Source organism: Fistularia commersonii, chromosome 17 (assembly GCF_037954325.1).
Source record: "Fistularia commersonii isolate RoL2024-O1a breed Wild chromosome 17, RoL_Fcom_v1.0, whole genome shotgun sequence".
NCBI lineage: Eukaryota > Metazoa > Chordata > Actinopteri > Syngnathiformes > Fistulariidae > Fistularia > Fistularia commersonii.
This window is the reverse complement of record NC_141300.1, coordinates 14,867,232-14,890,919: the sequence shown is the minus strand read 5'-3', so window position 1 is coordinate 14,890,919 and position 23,688 is coordinate 14,867,232. Positions and strand designations below refer to the sequence as shown.

Below are 23,688 nucleotides of genomic sequence, written 5' to 3'. Positions count from 1 at the left end.
AACTGATTCTTCCTCAGTTATCCGTGCTCCAGATAACTGTTGTTATTTTTCCTTGATTTCTTTTGTTCATGGTCAATGTCAAATTAGTTGTATGCATGCATTCACTTCCTTTCCTTTCTTTCTTTCTTTTTTCTTTCTTTGTGTTTTGCATAATCGCCGATACATACAGTCATACTCATAGCTTGAGTTTATGTGTGTAACTTAGGAGATCTATCCATTTTTGGGTGTGACTTTCTTTGCATGCTTTGTCTTTTTTATTTAAAATCACTCCTTTACTCCTTTACCATTACAAGCAGTGATAAAGTAATTACTTATGATAAAATCAATATCTGTAAGCCTTGCATTCAAAGTTTGTGCACTAAATTACATAAATGCACATTATTTTTAATCTTGAATAAATGTTAATGCATATGGCAGTTTTTGAACACATTTCAACATGTGGTAGACTATCAAGTCCTGAATTTCATTGTGTTCATGGAATTCCTTAAATGAGGATTTAATACCTTTAGTGAGTGTTGCATAATTTGAATCTTTCAAGATCCTCTTTATATGCTCGAATAGATTTCAATTAAAGAGCGAAATAAAATGACCATGTGTTGCACGGCTGCAGTGACATCAATACTACTTATAGAGGGAATTGTTCTTTTTCTCTTGGAACGTACTGAACTGATTCTCAAGTCATCCAATTTGAAAGTATTTCAGGGCCTCCACCACTGTTTCTTACTGAAAACCACTAGCATTTTTTTTCAGAAATGACTACTAAATAACAAAATATTATTGTCTAGCTTGTGTTAGGTATTTGTCTTAATTCCCATTTGTTTTTTATTTATTCATTTGCCTCTGATTTTGCATTCTTGCATGTTTTGAATTACCTATACTTTCCATTTCCATCTAAATAAAATTGTCTGTTGATTGTTTGTTGTGGAGGTCTTATTGCAATGTGATATGTCAAAGTCCCAGATAAACAGTAAATATGATATCATAGTCATCTCCCTAAATAACAAGACCAGACCATTGGTAGTTTCCTACTAGGTTTAATGCATATTCCATATGTGATATTGATATCGATGTACAGTGCAATGATGGATTTCAGGATTCTAAAAATGTAATATGAGTCTGCAGTTTTATATGACACGTTTAAAAGTGGCAACATAGACCCTGCAAACGACACATTTGGTCAGTGACCATTGCGAATCAGTAATTCCTGATAAACGTTGAGATTAAGAGGGTTCAATCCCATTATGGTTTATTTTTTTGGACCATTTCAAGGGACCGTCATAGGTATTTATATGTCAGGAAAATGATATTTGTCCCACATAAAAATGTCAATCTGCCTTGATTGCAGCATTCAGTGAGTCCATCCTGACTTTGAACAGAGATGATGCCAGAATCTTTCATGAAAGTATCAAACACGGTAGAGTATCTTAATAGTACTAGATAAAAACCTTTACGCTTATGATACTCATAAGGCTCAATCTGTCAGTGGGTTTTTTTTGTCCCTCAAATGTATTTTGTCTTCTCCCTAATGCTTTACCCATTGTATGTAAACTAACAGGCTGGTACGACTAGACTTTTAGTAATTTTAAGCATGCATCTAATGTTTATTCCTACTTTTAGTGCATGTGCTGCAGTACAGTCCAAATATTGATATCTAGTCTTAGCACCCCTCCTGTAGTTTAAGCGTGTACTATGTTGCACGTGTTCCTTTAAAGAAGTATGTAACTTTGTACCCCAGCTGGAGGCCCAAACTGGAATATAGAAGGTGAGACTCCATCCCAACTACCATGTAGAAACATAAAGACTGTATGCCTCCATGCTGCATATCATGGTCCTGAATGATTCACTGCTCTGGTTAATTTTGTTAACATACTAGTCCCCATTTCTGAATGACTCGCATCTCAGTAGTACATAGAACATGCCATTTAGCAGACTTCTAGTAAACATGTCTGATCCATTTCGGAATGAAACCCATTGCAGTGGTGCCGGATATCGTTACTGTGTCATACCGCAGCAACTTACTTTACAAATCATTGTGTACATCACGGTTGCACTGTAAGCTTATAAAATCCATTATCAGTATTCATGTTCATGCACTTTTGCTTAAGAAGTCACCTGCACATTGTGTGATCATGCATAAGTGTTGCTGAAAACGTTTCTTAAATTTGCTAATTTCGAAATTGTATTTTATTTTGTCATACAAATTTGACTGTCTGCTTATGGCCATTCAGGCTCCTCTCTCGCACAATCGAATTATATTTACTTTCGAATCCAACATATGCAGATAATAGGCAACTATTTCCCTTGAAACTTGCACAGACAGCTGAACATTTATCCCCATTTACGATAGCGCTTTTTTTTTTAATCGTGGTATTAGCTCACTGAAAAGACAGAGACATGTTTTGTCACAATTTCATACCAAACTGATGCTTACACTCAAAAGAGTGGGTGATGAAGATACTGAGAGTAACTATGCTAATCTTTAACAGATAACAGTAAATGTGGCACACAAATCACATCACATCCTAAAAAGTACAAGGTCTATTTATGTAACACAATTAGCTCTTGCAGATGCATCCCTCACCCTTTCAACATTTTATGCATAACACATGAGTAGTCTTCATATTGTTATTGGGATACATATTAGTTATTGAAGGGAGTTGTAACGCTGTTGTTTCAACAGAAGCGAGGTTTAGGGCTGAGATTAGCCTGTTACTATTCAGATCACAACAATGTTTACAATGTTTTTGTTTTTTTTCTATCAGCAGGAAACACACACATTCAGCGGCAGATATGCAAACAACACATCCACACAGAACTGGGGGGGGGTCAACTTATTCGTACAGGACACATTAACTGTCATTTGTGTCAGAGTGCTCAGTTGATTTCCCACTAGATTTGCTTCTAGAAAGGAAGACGTTCTACCTTCTTCATTTTTATTGTTATTTTAATTTTAGCCTCTCCCATTAGGACTGATTACAAATCATTTCTGGGGAAGGCAGAGCACATCCTTGCGCCCAACGTTTATCAAAACACAAACCAGGTAGAAAGTAAAGACTACAGACACAAAGAAAACACACGGGCACTTTAATTGCGTGTCTTTTAATTTAATAGGGTTTAATGTAATAACAGTCTGAAATACCCCCACTTTGAACTGAATTGACCCTGATTAGAGCAGATCTGTTTTAAGGCTAAAAGAAGTCATCATTTTAATTACTGCTCATTCTTGCCCAGCCTACCATCTCAGGAGGGAGGACACGGACTGGTTTGATAAACCGCGAGAATTACGTCAGCAGGGTGGAAACCTGTCGGAGAGGAGACAGGTGAGATACGAGCTATTGCGATGATTTTTCAGTTTTACTTTTGTGTCGCATATTACTTTTTAATTTTTAAAATCCTCCTCAGATGAAACTGGTCCCTTATGCCTTCCCTCACACACGTATTAAGCTCAAGAGGGACACAAAAGACACCAGTGTATCGGGTAAAAAGCAATCCGACACAAAGATGCGATAAAGCATATCATATGAATATATTCTGCCTTTTATTCACCGATAAATATCCGTTTCCGTTATCCCTCAAGGGAATGGTCTCGGGATTCGTGTGGTCGGTGGGAAGGAGATTCCGGGGAGTCGAGGAGAGATCGGCGCCTATATTGCCAAGGTTATCCCCGGTGGTGCGGCTGAACAAACAGGACAAGTTGTAGAGGGTAAGAACAGAAAAAGAGATGACATTAATGGGCGCAAAAGCAAATATCATTAGTAGTATATCCATTTTCTAAACCCTGGCTGGTGTGCCTGAACAAACAAGATCAGTCGTAGAGGGTAAAAAGTGGAAAAGAAATGATGGTAGCGGGTACGATGATACTGTTTTCATTAATGTCATTGTTTTAAAACAACTTCAAATCATTTCTCTCAAAAAACAAAGGGGAACAGATTGGCATCAATTTCTGTCATCATTAAATTGGATATAAAGTACTTTATACACAGATACAAAACAAATTAGAAAAGAGATGAGGCCAAGTATACCTAAATGAATACGTGTAAGCCATAAGATCAAATTGCTTTTGACAGGCAATTTCAAGGAAATGAGAACCTGAAATCTGAATAGAAGATGATATAATTGCTTTTAAAAGAGAAAATGTTATTGATATGAATCTCTATATAACTCGGATGTTTTGGAAATATGCTCTATATCTTAAGAAGAAGAAGATATTACACTTTGGCGATTAATCCTGTGACTGCTTCACAGGATTAATCGCCAATTAATTCACCGATTAATTCGCCAATTTAATTAATTAACAATTAATTGGTAAAAATGCCCTCCTGGAACGTTGAATTTCACATGTACAGTAAGCGTTTATGATAACCTTCTGTATTGTGATCTGTCATCTCTCATCCCTCACACAAACCCCTCAACAGGGAAGAAACATGTCAGCTCATTGGACTCAGCACTAGGCTATGTTAGTCATTAGTCTATATTTAGCAACAGAAAAGACAGCCAAACGCAAAAACAAGTATATCCTCACAAACACATGCGCAACAAAGCCTGGAAAATCTCTGAAAAACATTTTTAAAAGTTCAGTCTTTGCAACGAGATCTTTATTTGAATTCTGTTCTTTAGAGATATTTTTCCGGGCCTGGCTTGTTCTTTTTACTGGTTACGGCTACAACTGCAATTGCAAAGAGGAGATGACAGCAGGATTGGCAATTGTATTATATTTTCTAGTGTGATTTTTTTTTTTTTTTTTTTTACAAACGAGTAGGAGTACCGGCCACAGCAGCAATATTTACATTCAGTATTTCTAGAATTATACTGCGCTGGCTCTCTGCTTCACTGAAACATAATGTGGCAGCAGAATGGCTTCAGGGGCAATAGAAATAAAAAAAAGGGTGAGGATACAGCGAATTATATTGTGCAGAGAGGGGAGAGTGAATAATTTAAATTTGCTATGGCTCATGCTGGAAAGGAAGATAGAAGAGAACTATTAATTCACGCTTGTATTGTCGCAGTAGCTGAGAATCTGAATGTCACTTTGTGTGTGAGAGGCATCAAGTAGCTCCAGCACTGGCTTGGAGGCTCCGGCCTGCTGTGCAGTGATAATTGTACTATTGATGAAAATGGAAGTAATAACGTAAATATTAGTCCTTCTAGCCTTACCTTTCCCATGACACCTTTTGTGTGAGCACTGATAAATAAACAATATGTCGGTCAGCAGGCAAATATAATTAAGTCGTTTTCCATTGCTAATGCAATGGTCAACCTCCAGTGATCATGTTGAATATACTGAGCGTGACGCCATTCATAACATCTCGGGGGTTGATGTTTGAAATAGCATAACTTTAGTCTATGTTATTCTGTCTTGGGATTGATTCCCCTCCTCCTCCATCAACTGTCTTCCACATATCGTGCTTCAGGAATGCAGGTATTGGAGTGGAACGGAGTTTCTCTGACAGGAAAGACGTATGAAGATGTGCAGTGCATCATGGGGCAGCCATGTGCAGAGGCGGAGCTTTGTGTGAGACTGTAAGTTACAGCTGTTATTCATTAATGCCCCTGTTCCTCTGAAACTGAAATGCTTAGCCTCAATATGTTGTCCTGCATCCATGAATGCGTCGTCTCCTCCCATCCTTCCCTCTAATTCATCCCACACCCTCTCGTCTGACGAAAATCACTCCTCGACATGTCACTGCTAAAACTCACCGGTGAATCTCCCATTATAAAATGTCCCCTATGGATCCAAACAGCGACCTTAACATGCTGTCTGACCCCGAGCTCCCACAAGCCCTGGAGCACCATGTCCAGCTCAAAGCCGGTATGTACAAGTATGTGCTGCACAGTCTGCACGCGTGCACATTCTGCATCTGTATTTTCTTATGTTGCGTTACCACGGATGTTGTTTCGGCAGGCGGACAGCGTTCTCCGGGCGTGGATCCTAAGCAGCTCGCCGCGGAGCTGCAGAAGGTGTCCCAGCAGCAGACGCCGAGCGTGACCGCGACAGGGGTCGGAGCGGCCACTCTGGGAGTGCTGTCCGCTCTGGAGCACTCTGCCGTCCTCTACTCTGGTACAGGATCAGCCGCCTCCAGCGGGGTACCCAGTCCGGGCCAGCCTGCATCTCCTGCCGTAAACAAGAAACAGAGACACAAGGCGAGTTAAATTTTTTGGACCTTTTGTCGATCGGCTAAAATCAATCACGAGGAGGGGATCAAATGAGAATTACAGATTTGATTTTCAACTGTTGAAACTAACAATATATCATACTATTGTGCACTCCTTACCTCACTTGTTACTCAGACACTTATAGTTTTATCACATGTTTACTAAGACACTTTATAGTTTCACTGAGACACTTTATAGTTTATAGTTTATTTTTATTTCTAATTCTGCCTTTTCTTTTTATTATTTATTACTGTTATATTTTCTGTAACTCTGGCACAACAATTTCCTTCGGGATTAATAAAGTTGTTCTTATCTTATCTTATCTTATAGTGGGATCCGTGCTAAGACGAAGTGCCGTATCATGTGTCACGTGATCTTGCTCGAGCTCAGGCTGTTATGATTCCATTAGTATTACATCATTCGACTATTCAAGGGGGAAATTGCACGTGGAGGTCAAATCGCACAACAATGTTCATTTGAGAACGAGCTCATTATGATGAAAGAAGTACAGTGTCGTGGAGTGCGTGACCCTATGAATGTGTCTTATAAAAAAGAAATGTGCATTTACGTTACATACGTTTGCATAATGAAACATTAAAATGCATGACTTTGGACTGCCCAGTTAAATACAGAGGGTGTAGAATGTAAAACAGACTAAAAATAGATTAGAAAAGTAATCCCAAGGCTATAGCTGAGCCATGTTTTATTTGCAGTTTGGGTCTTTCTGAAGAGACATTTGGCTAAAATGTAAATAATCCTTTTAAAGCCATTCCCTTATTTCATCCCTCCCTTTTTAGCCATTGGAGGTAATGAAGACGCCACATCTTATTACTGGAGAAATCCAGGTATGAAATAACTTTTTCTCCTTTCTCAAACAAAACTTGGATCGCTCTACTACAAAAAGTAATATCAAATCGCAAAGTTTGGTCTTCCTCAAATAGCCTCAACTCCTCTTCCCTCAGCTCCAGATCAACTATGACAGGAACCTCGGAAACCTAATCGTCCACGTACTGCAGGCGAGAAACTTAGCTCCGAGGGACAACGATAGCTACTCTGACCCTTTTGTCAAGGTCTATCTACTACCTGGAAGGGGGTGAGTTCAGATTGTGTGTTTTTTGAATGCACTGTATTGTCTGGCCTGTGTCTGTCTCCCAGCTTTGTGCCTGTCTTGTTTTCTCTTCCCCTCTATTTCTTTCTGACTTTATATGAACTGCACTCCATGCAATTGGCTACCAACACGAGTTTGCATAGAAGAGACAAGACAAGATGATTTGATGCCATCATCAGTAATTTAATACATGAATAAATATCCGGCCGGAGAAGATGCATTTTGAAACGAGACGTCAAGTCATATTTTTGAATCGGCGATGTCAATAGTCTTTCTATGAATAGACCCGAGCTTTACCTCGATCTACCTGTTCTGGCTCAGAACATTTCCTTCCGTGCAAGATTTAGGTGTCCTCCTTTGCTCCATTTAATGTCTTCCTGAGAGTCTGAGAATAGCTGGAGCAGGGATCGATTCAGCCTTTATCTGCTCTGTAACAGTATCTGTTTGTAAATAATGACCCCATTAGACCTGCCTCTCACACACTCTATAGAACTGGAAAGAAACCCGTGTTCAAGGACTGTGCTCTTCTCTGGCTGTTTTATTTGACGGGCAATTTTTTTGTCTTGAATAGATTTATTCTGTGCTAAACCACAGCCATCTTATCAATCCTTTCAGGACAGTGTATTTTTTAATCCCCCCCACAAAACCCAAATCATAGAGATTCAATGACTTTCTTTTCATATGAATTTGAGCATAAACACCAAAGAAAACAAACCAAAAAATTGTTTTAAAGTTGGCAGAGAACTCGATTGCCTCTGCTCACAATCCTTAATTGTATTTTATTTGAGCTATTTTGCCCCTCTGACTGTTTTCCGTGTTTTTGCTTTCTTGTTTGTGATATCTGCCCTCCTCTTCCTCTTCTGGACTCCCTCAGCCAAGTCATGGTTGTCCAGAATGCCAGGTAGTGTGGTGCTGTTCTCTGCTTTTAGTTGGTGTCTTTTTTTCTCTATTTCTTTTTTGGTTTTAGTCCCTCTTTTATGTCTCCAGAGTGGTTTTCATTCCTTTTGTTGTGGCCTGTTTTGTGTCTGATAATCTGCTCTATGGCATTTGTTAAGAACACTCCAATCATTGCTTATTTCTTATATGCTATTCACGTTTAACTCTTTTTCTGCTTCAATCAAAGCAATTGAGAAGTTTGTAAATGTTTGTATTTTAATGTGTATGGAATCCCAGGTTCGTGTGTTTTTTTTCCACCATTTGCCTTCAGACCAGAGGATTGATCATGTGACAGAAATCTATGCAGTTCACATTTCATCACCATGTCACAGAATTTTTACCACCTTTGCCCACCAATTTTTGATATCCTGATGTTTCAGTGCTGATAACAAGAGAAGAACGAAGTACGCCCAGAAGACTATGAACCCAGAATGGAACCAGACCGTCATCTACAAGAACATCCATTTGGAACAGGTGCCTGGCCACACACACACACACACACACACACACACACACACACACATACACTCCTTTAGACTATTGTTCATTAATGTTTTCAATTTGTGCCGGACTAGATGCCAAGCATTGGTTTTCTTAACTACGTGCTCAAACATTATCCCAAAGGCTGTTTTCTGTGTCCCTCTGTAATCTCGGCCTCCCGAGAATTAACACCCACCAAACCATAAATCTGTTTAATGTAGATAAAAACTGTCTGTGAATATCTGCTCTTCTCCAGAGCCCCTGTGTTTCCACTGTGAGTGTTCAGTGCAAATGCATAGTATTAGCGGTCAGACAATACAAGCCTTCTGTGCAGTGGATTCATCAGCACTTTTAGTGCAATGTTTTTTTAATCATATTTTACTGCCGGCGTGAGTGGCCTTGAAATTCTGCTGCATCACTCATTTGCCGTGAGATAGCCTTCCATCTCCTCCGACACATACAAATCACGTGTTTACGTTGTTGTACGGGCATGGATGGAAACCAAGTCGATTGTATCCCGTTTCTTCGTCACTGATTAAATTACCTTCCTGTGTTTGCGCTCATTCATGCGCTGCACACATGTTTCGTATATTGTCTCCCTCACTCAGATGCGCATAAGCTAACACAGTTTTGCACTCAGATTTGAAATGCTATTGGAATCCGAGAGCCACGCTCATTATTACGATCTCTCTCTCTTCTCTGCTATTTTCTATTCTCTCCAGTTAAAGAGGAAGACCCTGGAGGTAACAGTGTGGGATTATGACAGATCTTCTTCCAATGACTTCCTTGGAGAAGTGAGTGATTTTCAATGTCAAAAACATTCCTTAACACCGTTGGTGCTTTGTATTTTTCGTATTCTAAGAATGAAAGTCTTTCCTACAAGTTGTTAAACGGCATATTTCATTTTTGCCTCCAAGGCGCTAATATTGGCTCGGAGAGAAGTTTCCTCCCTTTCTCTAAACGTCAATATTCTGCCGGCTTTAGTCGATCTAAATGACTTTTTTTCACATTGTTTTTCCATTTATACTTGTTTTTCAGGTGTTAATTGACTTATCAAACACCGCTCAGCTGGACAATACTCCTCGCTGGCTACCTCTTAAAGAGCAGAGCGAGAGCATTGAACACAGTAGAGCTCATCTTGCCGGTATGCAGGGCCAACCACCTTCGGGATCAGGTCAGGGCCTGGGTCAAGGACAAGGCCAGGGCCAGGGCCATATGTTAGGGCCTGGGATGGACCCTGGGCACGGCACAGGACAGGGTCAAGGACCAGAACAGGGAGATGTGAGTTATGATTCACCTAAAAACTCTGTCATTAAAAGCAGAAGCCATGGAATCTTCCCAGACCCCTCAAAAGGTGAGAGAATTCTTCCCCACTTATGCATAAGTCGACATCCTCTGCTATTTGTGTTCACGTCACTTGCAATGTGTTTGAAATGTTCATAATAACATTACACGGGTAATTGGAAAGTCGTTTAAAAAATGATACGCAAAAGATATAAATTAAAGAAGATTTCATCAAAAGAAATGACACTTTTATCTGCGCCCTGACTAAGATATCCAAACTGAGACTTTGTTTTTGCAGAACCGTTGACTACTCAGACTGCCATTATTCCACTCGGGATGAATAGAAACACTGTAAATCGTGTTTGCTAGAAAAAATATACAATTCTTCCAAACAAGCACGCGTTTAATTACTCCCTTTAATTACTTTACCATTCATGTAATCTCTCAACAGACATGCAAATGTTACCCTTGGAAAAGTCACACAGCAGCACAGGGAGCTCTAAGTCCTCCTCCGATGGTCAGCTGCGTTCCCACGGTCCCTCTCGAAGCCAAAGCAAGAGCAGCGTTACTCAGACTCATCTTGAGGACGCTGGGATAGCCATTGCTGCTGCTGAGGCTGCTGTACAACAGTCCCGCCTGCAACCAAGTAATTCCCAGCCCTACCCTTAAAACACTTCCTATGACATGCTGCCCTTTTCCTGAGCATGCAACCGTTTGTTGAACGTGTTTCTCGAAACCTGAAATGCCACCTACATCTTTCCCCTTTTTGCTGTCTACTCACTTCATCTGAGTAATTTTGCATAGCACAAATTGCTTTGTTTTCATTAGCAATAAACGTTATTTTAATTCTTCAAAACTAAAGACTTTATAATAAGATGAAATAATATTTCAAAAAACAAGGTCGATTAAAATACGTCCGCTAAACCGAAAACATAAACATAGGGTGACCCAAATGTCCTTAACAAAAGATTGATTAAACCGGAAAAGCGTGCTCGATCAAAGTTAAACAGATATCTATGCGCTGAGCATCATTCGAACTAAATTAGATTTCAATAGCTTCAAAAATTTGTGCAACAGCCCTCCTTTGTTTCCACATTTAGTGTGCATGTGTCAGTCCCCAGCCCGACCGTTTCTACTAACGGCCTTTTTGGAGCTGCCCAACTCCAAAACAGAAACCTTACTGGTTTGGCGAATCCTCACATTTCTTGCACAATATTAACCCGACGTTGACAACGTCCATCCATTTACAGTATCCTCAATATCTTAAACTATATACTAAATTTGCAGTTATCTCTACCACTACAAACTATTAAAGCATGAGGTTTCTTCCCAGATTACTCTTCCTTGGCCGCGAAGGACTTTGTGACGATGCAGTCTATCTGTGTGTTTGCATGTGTGTGCCATATGAATGAACCATTAGAAAGTCCCCAAAACACACACACAGACACACATATGGCACACAGACTCCCCTCCCCACTTTGCCCCCCCCCCCACCTGCACTGCCTAAAACAAAGGAGACGAAACGTTGTCAATGAACCAGTCAAACCAGGAAACACAGACAATCAAGATATTCAAAAGTCAACAGGAGGCTCACTCTGCACTCACCGGCCAATGAGAGTAAAGCGCTCAGCTAATCATGAGAGGAGCAGTGTCAAGGGAAGGTGAGGCAACATAGGAAAAACTTAATTCTACCTTTTTTAACTCGTGCATTAAAAAAAAAAAACAAAAAAAAAAAACTTCCTTTAACCTTGATTATAATGCAATCCGCCAAAATATATGAATAACTTGACATGAATTCATTTCATAATTTTTGTGTGTAAGTTTGTGAATATCTGAGAGTGAATGTACCATTTTGTATTGCTTGTGTCATTAAAATACCTGCTTCTTCATGGCGTGGGCGAAATATTATTGCTCACAGACTAAATTGTAAACCGTGCTCAATAATATATTTGCCAGCAGTATGGACCTTCAGAGGAGAAATCTATACATCCCTGGTTGGGAAACATAAATGTCTTCAATAGGAAATTGTTATTAACTGAACAGAACAGTTAAGTCTATGTGTGTGTAATTTCATCTTAACTTTATTTTCATGTATGTACACTGCTCAAAAAAATAAAGGGAACACTTAAAAAACACATCCTAGATCTAAATGAATGAAATATTCTTATGAAATACTTTGCTCTTTACACAGTTGAATGTGCTGACAAAATCAAATGTATTAACCCATGAAGGTCTGGATTAGGAATCACACTCAAAATTAAAGTGTAAAAACAAACTCCAGGCTGATCCAGCTTTGATGTAATGTCCTTAAAACAAGTCAAAATGAATCTGTGTTGCTTCCTGAGTGGACGCGATGATTTCACAGAAGTGTGATTGACTTGGAGTTACATTGTGTCGTTCAAGTGTTCCCTTTATTTTTTTGAGCAGTATATATTTAATGAAGTTCATTTATTCGCAGTTTTTGTTGAGTAAACCAAGCTTTATAATTGACAAGAACAAACTATAAACTATGATGCTGTGATTTCTCTTAAGATGTACCAGCACTTTTCACCTGGTGAAGAGATATACGTGACAGAGTGCATCGCTGTCAGGGAGAACGTAGGGCCGTAGTTTTAATTCAAATAGACATGGCGTGCTGGAGGTGCTTCTGATGACACAGTTGTTTTTTATATGCCCTACATAGACCGACAGAGCGATCTACCAATCTATCTATCCATCTATCTATCCATGTACGATAAATAGGGTTGGATGGATAATAACGGTCTTCTATGTCTTGGTGACACACAGGACCAGGACACCGGCTGGGTGACGTCTCAGGATCTGTAGTGCTTTCGGCCCCGAGCCTCGTGGGTGATGCTTTCGGAGGTCTGGATGGAGGGGAAGGGGAAGGCACCGGGGTGGACAGTGCCATTTTTCAAGTGCCGAGGATGTAAGAGCATCGGTTGTTACTTTTAATTTTTTAGAGTGTCCATTGAAATGGCAGCGATGCCAGATGAAATAGCTTTTTTGCTATGTTTGGTAATGTATTGATTTGTCTTTTTTTTTTCATAGCGGTAAAACAATTCCCAATGGGACGGACAAAAATCAACTAGCTACCCCGGAAAATGAAGGCAAGTTTGCAAAAACGCCAGAAGAAATAAGAAAATGTGAAAGATAAACATCATGGCCTGTCTTTCTTACCTTCATTATATTCTATTGCCCTCTGCTGGATATTGTCTATAAGGACACTTTTTACATTTTTATTTTTGTTTCCATGTTCTCATGTTTTCATGATGATGAACATTCTTAAATGGAGGCAAACTTGAAACTATTGTGCACTCATAAACCTACAGTATTTATCCCGCAGGTTAATAAAGTCATTTGCATATTGTGGACACTGGAAACAAAACAGAGTCACACAGTCCTGCTCCTCGAACGCTATATTCTAAGTGTCTCATGTGAGACAGTTACTACGTACACATATGAGGCTCAGGGTGTCATTTATTACATATGTAAGATACTGAACCCAAACTGGACCATATTTATCAAGATAGAAATATATAATTCTTGATTCAGTTCTTGACCAATTTTAGTGATGCATGACATGAGACTAACAGGTATCCCTGTTTACTCCGTTATTATGTCTGGGGATATTTCATGCAGTGAAACCATGGAAAAACTAATCAGATTTTGTTTATTTTAGGTGGAAAAACTCAAGTAATGGGTGAAATCAAAGTTGCTCTTAAGAAAGAGGTGAAGACAGAGGGTGATCAGTTAGTCTTGGAGATACTTCAGTGCAGAAATATCACTTACAAGTTCAAAAGTCCAGACCACCTACCAGGTATGGACCGTATTTTTGGAATAATTGGTCATTTGGTAATTCTTTGGAAGTTCTTAGATGTCGCAAATTACGATGTCTTGTCTAATTTTCCCGCAGACCTCTATGTAAAACTTTATGTGGTTAACGTGGCGACTCAGAAAAGGATTATCAAGAAGAAAACCAGAATATGTCGGCATGACAGGGAGCCTTCTTTCAATGAGACCTTCAGATTCCCCCTCAACCCAACTGGACACTCCATACAGGTACAAAAGTCATCTAATATGTAATTGTAGGCAGACAAACGTGGAAAAATAGACAACTGTAGCACATGTTGTAAAAATATACTGTATTAACTAGTCTGCTTTCTCACAAAATAAGTAAACCATTTTTCTATATGACTTTATTGGTGCAAACCATTTTGTTTTATGTTGCAGACATGACTAATAGCAAAGCTTTGATTAATGTAAAGGTGATACTTTCAAACATTACATCAATATGCTCATATTTAATGATTAATCAATGCCAAATACAGATCTATCTATCTATCTATCTATCTATCTATCTATCTATCTATCTATCTATCTATCTATCTATCTATCTATCTATCTATCTATCTATCTATCTATCTATCTATCTATCTATCTATCTATCTATCTATCTATCTATCTATCTATCTGTTTGTGTGTGTGTATATATATACACACACACATATTATATATATATGTGTGTGTATGTGTATATATATATATGTGTGTGTGCTGTCTGTCTGTGTGTGTGTTTGTGTGTGTGTGTGTGTGTGTGTGTGTGTGTGTATATAATAATCAGTTGATTTAAATTTGTCATCATTTTGACATTTAATAACATATCAAACTATGCACTTTTTGTATTTCTAGCTTTTCTTAGTTTCCAATGGAGGAAAGTTTGTGAAGAAGACGCTGATTGGGGAAGCGTACATCTGGTTGGACAAGGTGGATATGAGGAAGAGAGTGGTCAGCTGGCACAAGCTGTTTGTGAGCTCCACTCAGACCAACCCTTAAGTGAAACGCCACAACCGAGAAAAATAATGTGGATGGATTAGCGAAAGATGAAGCCAGAATGTATTAGTTTAGAAGTTTAATTTAACAAAAAAAAAAAACAAACAAACGAACAAATCATTCTATTTGATTTATTTCCATTCCATATGCCTCCAAAAAGGGATGAATTATGAGGTAATACCATAACAACTATATAACTCCAACACTGCCAGCACACATGTCCAGCTCTTTCCATGTCAGGTCTCTGCTGGCTGTGGACTTTGTTTGCTAAATGCAAACTCCCTAACAGACTCAACAGCAATGCGGCTTTGGGAGCAATTTTTTTTTTTTTTTCCTGTTCCAATTTCATTGTTCACTGGAGACAGTGTTGTTTTGATGCTGTGCAACTAAGATAACATATCTGCGCTCAGAGGTGATCAATATAAAATACGTGAATTTGGCTTTTAGCCCAGAGCCATCACCTGAATTAACCTCGTGTTGGGTCATCGTACACAAGATGATGATTAGGTGTGTGGGCTTCTTTAAATATCAATAGATGAAGGTATACCTATTTTTTGTATGATATTCTTTCAGTTTCATATAAAAAGGATAAAAACAACGCACCCTATTGAAGAGTCAGAAAGTTTACTTTTTTAAAAGTATGAAGATAAAATATATAGCACTACAGTTTGTAGATATCACTCACGTGGAATACAGAGCATATCAGAGATAGAAATAGAACCCAAAATAAGAAAAGAATGTGATGCATAGTAGATTCAATCACATTAGTAGGTTTAGGGAATCATTTTCGTTCCGATAGACTATATACGATCCATTGTCGACGCATGATCTCTGACCGAGTCCGTGGTTGGCGTGCTGACAATCCAGTAGGCTACTTTTTGTCTATTGTGTAGGCAGTGCTTATTTGTTACTGTGTAGATGTGGATTTTCATGAGCTCGGAGAGGTTTATGAGAAGAAGCTCCTTCAGTCCGCCGGTCACAATAATCACCACAAGATATTCTACAGGGCTGTGATCATTACAAAGGTTAAGGTCAACATCCATTCACACTTATTCATTGGCATGCTTCTATATAGAGCAGGTTACATTTATAATAAAATGAAAAGCGTGTTGTGCTCCGAGCCTCAAACACACGCCGCATTTAATGTTATAAGCCAAGAGGATGACACGTGTTTATCGCATCAGTTCGATGTGCACAATTTTACTTTGGACATAACGCGGATGCTCAGAATATGCGAATATTTATATCTGTGTAGCCCATCGTACGTAAATGTAATGACAGAAGTCATTTTCACAAGTGGTGTCAAAAATCAAATTTGGATATACAGTATGATTTTGCAAGGCGACCCTGATCTGACCCCCCCCAGCAAAAAAAAAAAAAAAAAAAAATTAAAAAAAAAAAAAACTGTCAAGAGTTCCTCTGTGTATCTGGCTTTACTGTAAACCTCACTGTGCTGTTGTGTGTCAATGACTCCTGTTGACAGTGTACCAGCCTTTCTCACTGCCTGCGACCAAAACGCTCACTCAGGCCTGCAGGGGTTTGATCCCACGCAGGTCAGAACACGTGGGGCCAAATGTCGGTACTTCTATTGTGCAGGTGACCCATGTATCTGATTGCCACTATATTGACAGTGTGAAACTTATCATCAAATTGTCTTCGGAATCGTTCCGGATGTGATTAACCTTTTAGGGAGGATGCGATTCGCAGTGCGAACGAAGGAAGTAACGCGTGCACTTAAGGAAAGGATGTCAGTTCGTTCTAAAAGCGGAAGAAAAACACATACGAGGAGTCAAAGATAGTATGCTATAAATGGCAACATGGAGGATTTTTCAGAAAGTTATTTTTGCCGTGCCAAGTTGTTTTTTTTTTAATCAAGACCCATGGGTTCATTTGAGGTACTTCTATGCAACATAAATGTGTTTGAATGCATTTGTTTTTGCAAATACATGTAATATCTGCAGTTATATTGTCTAAAATATGTCTTATTAAAAAGGATATTTTAATTTGTACGTCACTCAATAGTAATATTAGATATATTACTTTTTTAAATTAATATATATTGATGAATATATATTGATGTTAACGGCTGTAAACATCTTCATGAAGCTTGTGCACTTTATAATCGCATTGTTTGTTTTCTTGTCTCATCGAGCCGTCATGACGTACAAGACAAGGTGTATCGTTTTCCTGCAGCTGAATGAAATGAATCATGGCGCACTTGGTAACAGAATATAGGGAGGAGTGCAATTTGTAAATATGTGGCAAACCTAAAACATGTTGACTCAAAGAGATTTCTTCACACACTGCACAAGTTGGGAGAAATCAGTCCACTTAATAGCGGTACAGTAAATGAGACATTTTTCTGAGAATGCTCAGTCATGACTGCTTCTCTTGTGTTTCAATGAACTTTCCTCATGGTAAATACTGTTTGTTCTTCAGCTGTTGCCTGTAATTGTGAAATCACCCCATTTTGTTGTTGTTTCAAAGGGTGTGAATGTGACACAAGTTCTCATGTGTGTACATAAGGTGTCCATTTTCTACGGAGGCTGAATGTTTATATTGTCCAAAATATGAGCATGTGAGTGTCAAAAAATATGAGGAAAAAAAAAAAGATGTATAAATGTAGAGCAATGTGTTATCAAAACATGTGTTGTCAACCAATAACTGTCGTGCAACCATGTCCTATAAACAGCTCAAACAACACTAAAAATCAACTTCAAAAATCGTCTGAGACATAATGTTCTGGGTGTTGCATGTTTTGTTGATGGTTTGTCTGTACATTTTGCCCACAGATTATGTTTAAAAGGAGACTGAATATGTATAGATTTATCTGTATGTCAAATGTAAAGAAATATGCTTGTAAAATTGTCTTGTTTTTCACTCTGTGTAAAAAAAACAAACAAATCTAATGTTATGGTTTTGTGGTTGTACACAGGATGTATTGAGATAATATGCAAATTGTGCTGTAAAAATCAGCTGTCTAAAGAATAAATATCAAGAGGAGACTATATTACCCATGCATTTCAGTTTGTCTTGAAATATAACCGGCAGATGTCAAAAAATACACGCACCATAATGGTATGAATGTTTCATTTCTCATAATTGTAAAATTATCAACGCATAACGGGTGCATCGCTCAAAGTGCAATTCTTAAAACTACCACAAGATAATGTTAAATTTTAAGATTTTCGCAAAGTGTATCAACTGGACATCCGCATTTGAGAATGTAAAAATGCAATACACATTATACTCACATATACTCACATATACTCTTGACATTCCCTATTTTATCCGTCCGTCCATCTCTTAGCGCTTATCTTAGCGGAAGCATGGAGGCCCTGATTTCCCTCACCGAAGACACTTGTTCAAGCTCTTCTTGGGGATCCCAAGGCGCCGGGAGACACACTGTCTCTCCAGCGTTTCCCCCGGGTCTTTCTTGGGGCTTCCTCCCGGTCGAACGTGCCCCCAGCCGGAGAGGTGTCCAGGAGGCGTCCTGACCAGATGCCCTCGCCACCTCGTCCGACTCCATGCGAGAGGAGCAGCGACTCTACTCGGAGTCCCTCCCAGACGGCTAAACTCCTCACGCTGTGTGTAGACACCCTGCGGAGGGAACACACACAGGCTTGGATCTGCAACCTTGCTCTTTCCTGCTGAGCCACTCCTTCTCCTTCAGCTTGAGCAGAGTTCTGCCGGCAGGTTCGAGGGTCACCACCTCACCGGGCAGCAACCATCTTATGACAACAGCTCCTATCTGCCACCTCAGCAATGGAGGTACGGGAGGTTTAATCCTCCAAATGCACCGAGAGGTAAAAGAAGGGGTGTATCAGTGAATGCGTGTAACAAACAGTGACGGCTGGTGAGGCACTGATGTCATCACGGTCAGATTTACAAACATATGAACCCTACAGAGTAGCTTATTCACCATTTTATTGGGAGCAGTTGATGTGTTTTGTTTAAAATACCATATCAGCATTCTTTACAAACTCTAGCATAGAAAGAAAAAAAGAAAAAACGTAAAAAAAACCTTATTATCTCTTACCTTTACTTATAAATGAAGTCCATGCGCCGCTCCTTCTGAGGCATCGATAACTTGCTTGTAGAAGTCTTCCATTTCTTTTTTCAGTTTTAAAAGTCTCTCTGTCTCAATGGAAATCACTGCCAGTAAAGGCAGTCGTCCTTGATCAGTCCTGTTCCAACTGTATGTTTTGAGTCTTTGAGTGTGGTCGCCTGAGGAACAGTTTGAATGAGATCCTTCTGGGCCAAAAAGTTGAGAAGCTGCCCAGGAGATTTACATTCATCCCTCAGCGCTTGTGAGCTATACAGCCCGATGAGATCGGCAAAAAAATAGTTGGATGGCTGCACTTGACTTGCTAACTGTTTACTGTTGCTTGCTATTGCTAATTCTATTATTCTGTAGCTGTGTAGTAAGAAGGATCTCTGGGATCAGCGGTGCCCCCTACCATGAGGCACCGCCACTGCGTGCCTCACTTAATGTCTCTTCGCAGTCGTTTTACGATTACGAGAAACACGAGAAACACGTTACAGTTGTTGACGAAAAACATTATACACATCAGCTAAACTATGGAAATTTAGTGCATATATTAAAAGTGTTTTTTTAATAGTGACATCAACAGAGGCAGCACTATGGTCTCAGTTCATAGCATGCTAGCACAGTTAGCAAAATCATTGTGCAATCCATAGTGGGCTCAGCTGGTTGCCGCGTCACCGCACCTCTCTCCTTCATATATGAACGGTAAATGTGAATTTTTTTTAGCAATTTTGAAAAAAAAAACTAAAAATGACTTTATAGTACAAATCACTGAATGAATGTAACCATTTAATTTTTTTTTTTTTTTTTGCCTTTTTGTCTTTCCGTGATGACACGTGAGGCCTGGCTTCCCCTGCCTCTACTGACTGCACGTCACTGGTAACAAAAGTGTGAGAGTAGAAGACACACACTAAATTATAGCAAGCAATATTGAATTAAATTAAAATTAGAATCTAAAATTAAATATTGAAATATAGCAAACAATTTTAAAACATGTAAAAAGTCAGGGGTTTAATATTCCATGGAAATGGCAATACTCAGCCATGTTGATGAATGAACACAACATTTTATATAGTTTTAGATATAGACATATATTGAGTGCTTAGGGTCAACAGTCCAGAGCAACAGAGAGTGTGGAAAAAAGGTAAAGAAACAGGTTCAGGCAGGTTGGAATGGGTGGGAAAAGTGTCAGGGGTGCTATGTGATAGATGAATATCAGCCCGAATGAAAGGAAAGGTGTGCAAGACAGCGGTGAGACCAGCGATGCTGCATGGACTAGTAACTAGAAACAGGGATATTGATTCAAAGACAGGAGGCAGAGCTAGAGGTTGCAGAGATGAAGATGTTGAGGTTCTTCTTGGGAGAGACCAGGATGGATAGGATCAGGAATGAGTCCATCAGAGGGACAGCATGTTAGATGTTTCGGAGAGAAGGTCAGGGAAGCCAGACTGAGATGGTTGGGTCACGTGCAGAGGAGGGATAGTGAATATATTGGTGGACGAATGCTGGAATTGGAGCTGCCAGGCAGGAGGTGTAGAGGAAGACCAAAGAGAAGATTTATGGATGTAGTGAGAGAGGATGATGTTTGTCGGTGTGAGAGAGGAGATCGATCTGGTGGGGTGACCCCTGAAGTGAAAAAGACGAAAAGAAAAGATGTCCTCATTCATGTTGTTGTTTCTTGATATTATTCATCAACAAATTCAGAAAAAAAGGTGTTGCATTTAAGAATGTAGTGTTGTACAGTGTAGGAATGCACATTGGCAGAAAACCCAATTTCGTGCACCTTGCATCATTTTACCAGCCACCCATTCCTGTGAGTTTAGTGTGTGACCACCAGATGGCAGTATCTTCCGTTATATCATCTATACATGAAACTCACTTCCATCAGTGATGTAAGATACTGTTAATCGTTACAAGATGGTAATCTATAGGTCTCAAATGGTTTCAAATTGGCAAATAAGGGGATATAGTTTGAACCTCTTGTTTTTGTTTTTTTTTTATTACTGAATGGAAATGTTTTCATTTGGAAACACGGGGAAGAAATACTGTTAGCATTGTTGGACAGTCTCTCTTACTCTGACAAGATGTTTAAAAAAAAAAAAGCAAAAAAAAAAAAACACTAACAACAGCAAAAGATAAATAAACAAAAAAAATAAAAAATAAACTGAAATGCTGTCGGGCACTCGATGAGGAAACACAATACTGTCCGTTTTTGGTCTCCCATTTTTTCAAAATTTGCCCAGGGTGAAAGGCATCATGCGGCTTTTGGGATAATTATAAGACCCCAGCTCAGTGCCAGTGGGTTCTAATATTTCCCCATTGAAGGATGTGCACTGCTTTCTCTAATGACTGTTGACATGAATACGTCTTAACGATCCATTGGAGTATCCGTCCTTTTTGATCCCCCTTGGTGGTGCAACCAGCAGGGCACCTTCAAGGAACCTCATAGGTCTTGGTGACTTCAGACCAAGAAGTCTATTAATACGGAGAAAAACGGCAAGGAATGATGAATCCTAACCTTATTGGCGGTATTCACAAACACCAAAATAACTTATTATTAACTCTTAGACTGGTGATGGATGATTGACTAAGTATTTGTATGATCAGATCTGGTGGACCTGTGTTTCAGACACTTGGATGAAGAGAAGAGCAAAACTTTCAACTGTCGTCCTCAAATGGGGGTCACACCATCACGCGCCGAAAAGATCAACTTTAGAATTCTTTAACTCGACTTGCGCTCCGGTTTGGAGGATCAGAATTGAAATCCAGACGAGGCGTCGAGTTTGGCTGAGATGGACGTGGAGACGGTAAAGCCTCCGAACATCTGGAGCTTTCTTGGCTTCTTGGTTGACAAGCTTCTTATTGATGAATTAAGGTACTGGAGGTACAGGGAAAGTGGCAAAACTCTCAGGAAATCTAACGCAGGGTGTTTGAAGAGATTATCTGTCCAGGTTGTGAAATGGTTGAGCGTGTCTTTCTGCTTGCCTGGCGTGTGAAAGGATCCTGGGAGTCTCACTGCCCAGACGAGGCAGTGCCGGGGTCACAATTAGAAATCACCCGGTCCACTATGTCCTCTGTATCCATATTCTCAGCAGGCTGTAAAATGTGATTTGAGTCCATGTTGTGTCATTTGTTTTTTTTTTTTTATCCCACCAACCTACTTTCTTTGAATATTTTAATAAGTATTTTCAATCAATCTTGAATTTAGAAACTCCTTTGTTTTTCCTTTTGTTTAATTTTGTATGAATGATTACATACATTATATACAAAACTCAGTACAGGATTGTCTCAGAAAATTAGAATATTGTGATAAAGTTGGTTATCTTCTGTAATGCAATTAAAAAAAACTAAAATTACTTTTTCATGATATTCTAACACTTTGAGATGGGATTTTTGAGTTTTCTTAAGATGTAAGCCATAATCAGCGTATTAAAATAATTAAAGGTGTGCAATATTTCAGTTGGTTTGTAATGAATCCAGAATGTATGACATTTTTGTTTTTGTATTTGCATTACAGAAGATAAAGAACTTTATCACAATATTCTAATTTTCTGAGACAGTCCTGTATGATCGTTCATGATTTTGAAGTTGAAATAAAATAGCCCAAAAAAATTAAATACTTTAATTGCAATTTTCATTTTGTGCAATTTACATGATACCTAGTTAGGTATAAAAAACAATGTATAAAAATGAAATAAGAGAGTCAAAATAATGGCCCACCCCTGGTGTAGATGACACTTATTTACTCCAAGTTTAGCGATGATTCACTAATAGAATTATAGATTGTTATAGTAAGTTGTTGTCTATTGATGTACAGAATCTAGATGTTTTTTATTTTAAGAATGAAGACTTTTGGAGTTGAACCCTATATGGTAAAGATGCCTCATGAAAAGCTCCTTCAGCAGTTTTCTGGGTCTGTCCAGCTGGCTGCAAGCCTGGTGGTTGACCAAGAACACACCGGAGGGACTATATATCTTGTTTGATCAGGGCAACACCCTTGGGAACGGTTGTAGTGCGTTGCTGGAGGACTACGCAGACAGTTTCCTCCACTACCTGCTTTAACTGAAAACATGGCTGCATGGATGAATAGTCAAGTAGGATAATACTTCTAGACTTCTGTCAGTCTGCCTGATAGATGCAATTTTTTTCTGGTGTTTTAAAACTATTAATTTCAGAGATGTACTGAAGAGAGTTTTTTTTAATTATTATCATTATCATTATTATTATTATTATTATTATTATTCTGTGTGTTGTAGGCATTTTTCGTTATTTATGATAAAAAAAAAAGTAGTAAATACGGATTTCTTAGGAGGGAGCATCCTCCTTTCTGTCATCACACTTCTCCTCGCTATTATGTTTCTCCGCTCGCCGTTGCCTGTCCCATTCTCACCTATCGCCACCCTATCCCACCCAGCTGCAGCCGTGTCTCTGCTGGGGGGAAATAAGTGTGAGGAAGGTAGTGAACAAGGATGCAAAGCCAGTGGTTCGACATGAGAACAGAATAGAAAGAGAAGGAGGGGTACGACAGTGCGGTATAGTGAGAGCATTAGGCGAGGTAGAGATGGGAGAGACAAAGGGAGAAGGGGGGAATGGGAGGAAGGGAGGGTGAGAGGACACGAGAGATGGTGTGTGGTTGCCAGGCAACAATTGATAACCAAATCCCCAAGCATCGTGCCTGTGCTGCCCTGTCCTCCCTCCAGGCCTGAATTACACACACACACACACACATACACACACAGAGCAAGAGCGAGAGAGAGAGAGAGAGAGAGAGAGAGAGAGAGGATCTCCACTTGTTATTCAGTTATTCAATCAAAACGCTGATGCTCTTTTGATCTCTAAATATTGA

General features: G+C 39.2%; 1 protein-coding gene across 1 annotated transcript in view; it reads left to right on the top strand.

Moving 5' to 3' along the window:
- pclob (piccolo presynaptic cytomatrix protein b) overlaps positions 1 to 17,802 on the top strand; it is a 53,705-nt gene extending 35,903 nt beyond the window's left edge. The window contains exons 17-36 of the mRNA XM_086163697.1: positions 1,346 to 1,414; positions 1,736 to 1,762; positions 3,232 to 3,320; positions 3,403 to 3,478; positions 3,578 to 3,703; positions 5,412 to 5,520; positions 5,742 to 5,809; positions 5,903 to 6,141; positions 6,951 to 6,998; positions 7,116 to 7,246; positions 8,136 to 8,162; positions 8,578 to 8,671; positions 9,400 to 9,471; positions 9,716 to 10,031; positions 10,413 to 10,607; positions 12,749 to 12,890; positions 13,013 to 13,071; positions 13,644 to 13,781; positions 13,878 to 14,023; positions 14,654 to 17,802. Coding sequence (XP_086019823.1) covers positions 1,346 to 1,414; positions 1,736 to 1,762; positions 3,232 to 3,320; positions 3,403 to 3,478; positions 3,578 to 3,703; positions 5,412 to 5,520; positions 5,742 to 5,809; positions 5,903 to 6,141; positions 6,951 to 6,998; positions 7,116 to 7,246; positions 8,136 to 8,162; positions 8,578 to 8,671; positions 9,400 to 9,471; positions 9,716 to 10,031; positions 10,413 to 10,607; positions 12,749 to 12,890; positions 13,013 to 13,071; positions 13,644 to 13,781; positions 13,878 to 14,023; positions 14,654 to 14,797 — 2,315 coding nt within the window. The 3' untranslated portion in view covers positions 14,798 to 17,802. The remainder of the gene's footprint in view (positions 1 to 1,345; positions 1,415 to 1,735; positions 1,763 to 3,231; positions 3,321 to 3,402; positions 3,479 to 3,577; positions 3,704 to 5,411; positions 5,521 to 5,741; positions 5,810 to 5,902; positions 6,142 to 6,950; positions 6,999 to 7,115; positions 7,247 to 8,135; positions 8,163 to 8,577; positions 8,672 to 9,399; positions 9,472 to 9,715; positions 10,032 to 10,412; positions 10,608 to 12,748; positions 12,891 to 13,012; positions 13,072 to 13,643; positions 13,782 to 13,877; positions 14,024 to 14,653) is intronic.
- Positions 17,803 to 23,688: the final 5,886 nt, after the last annotated feature.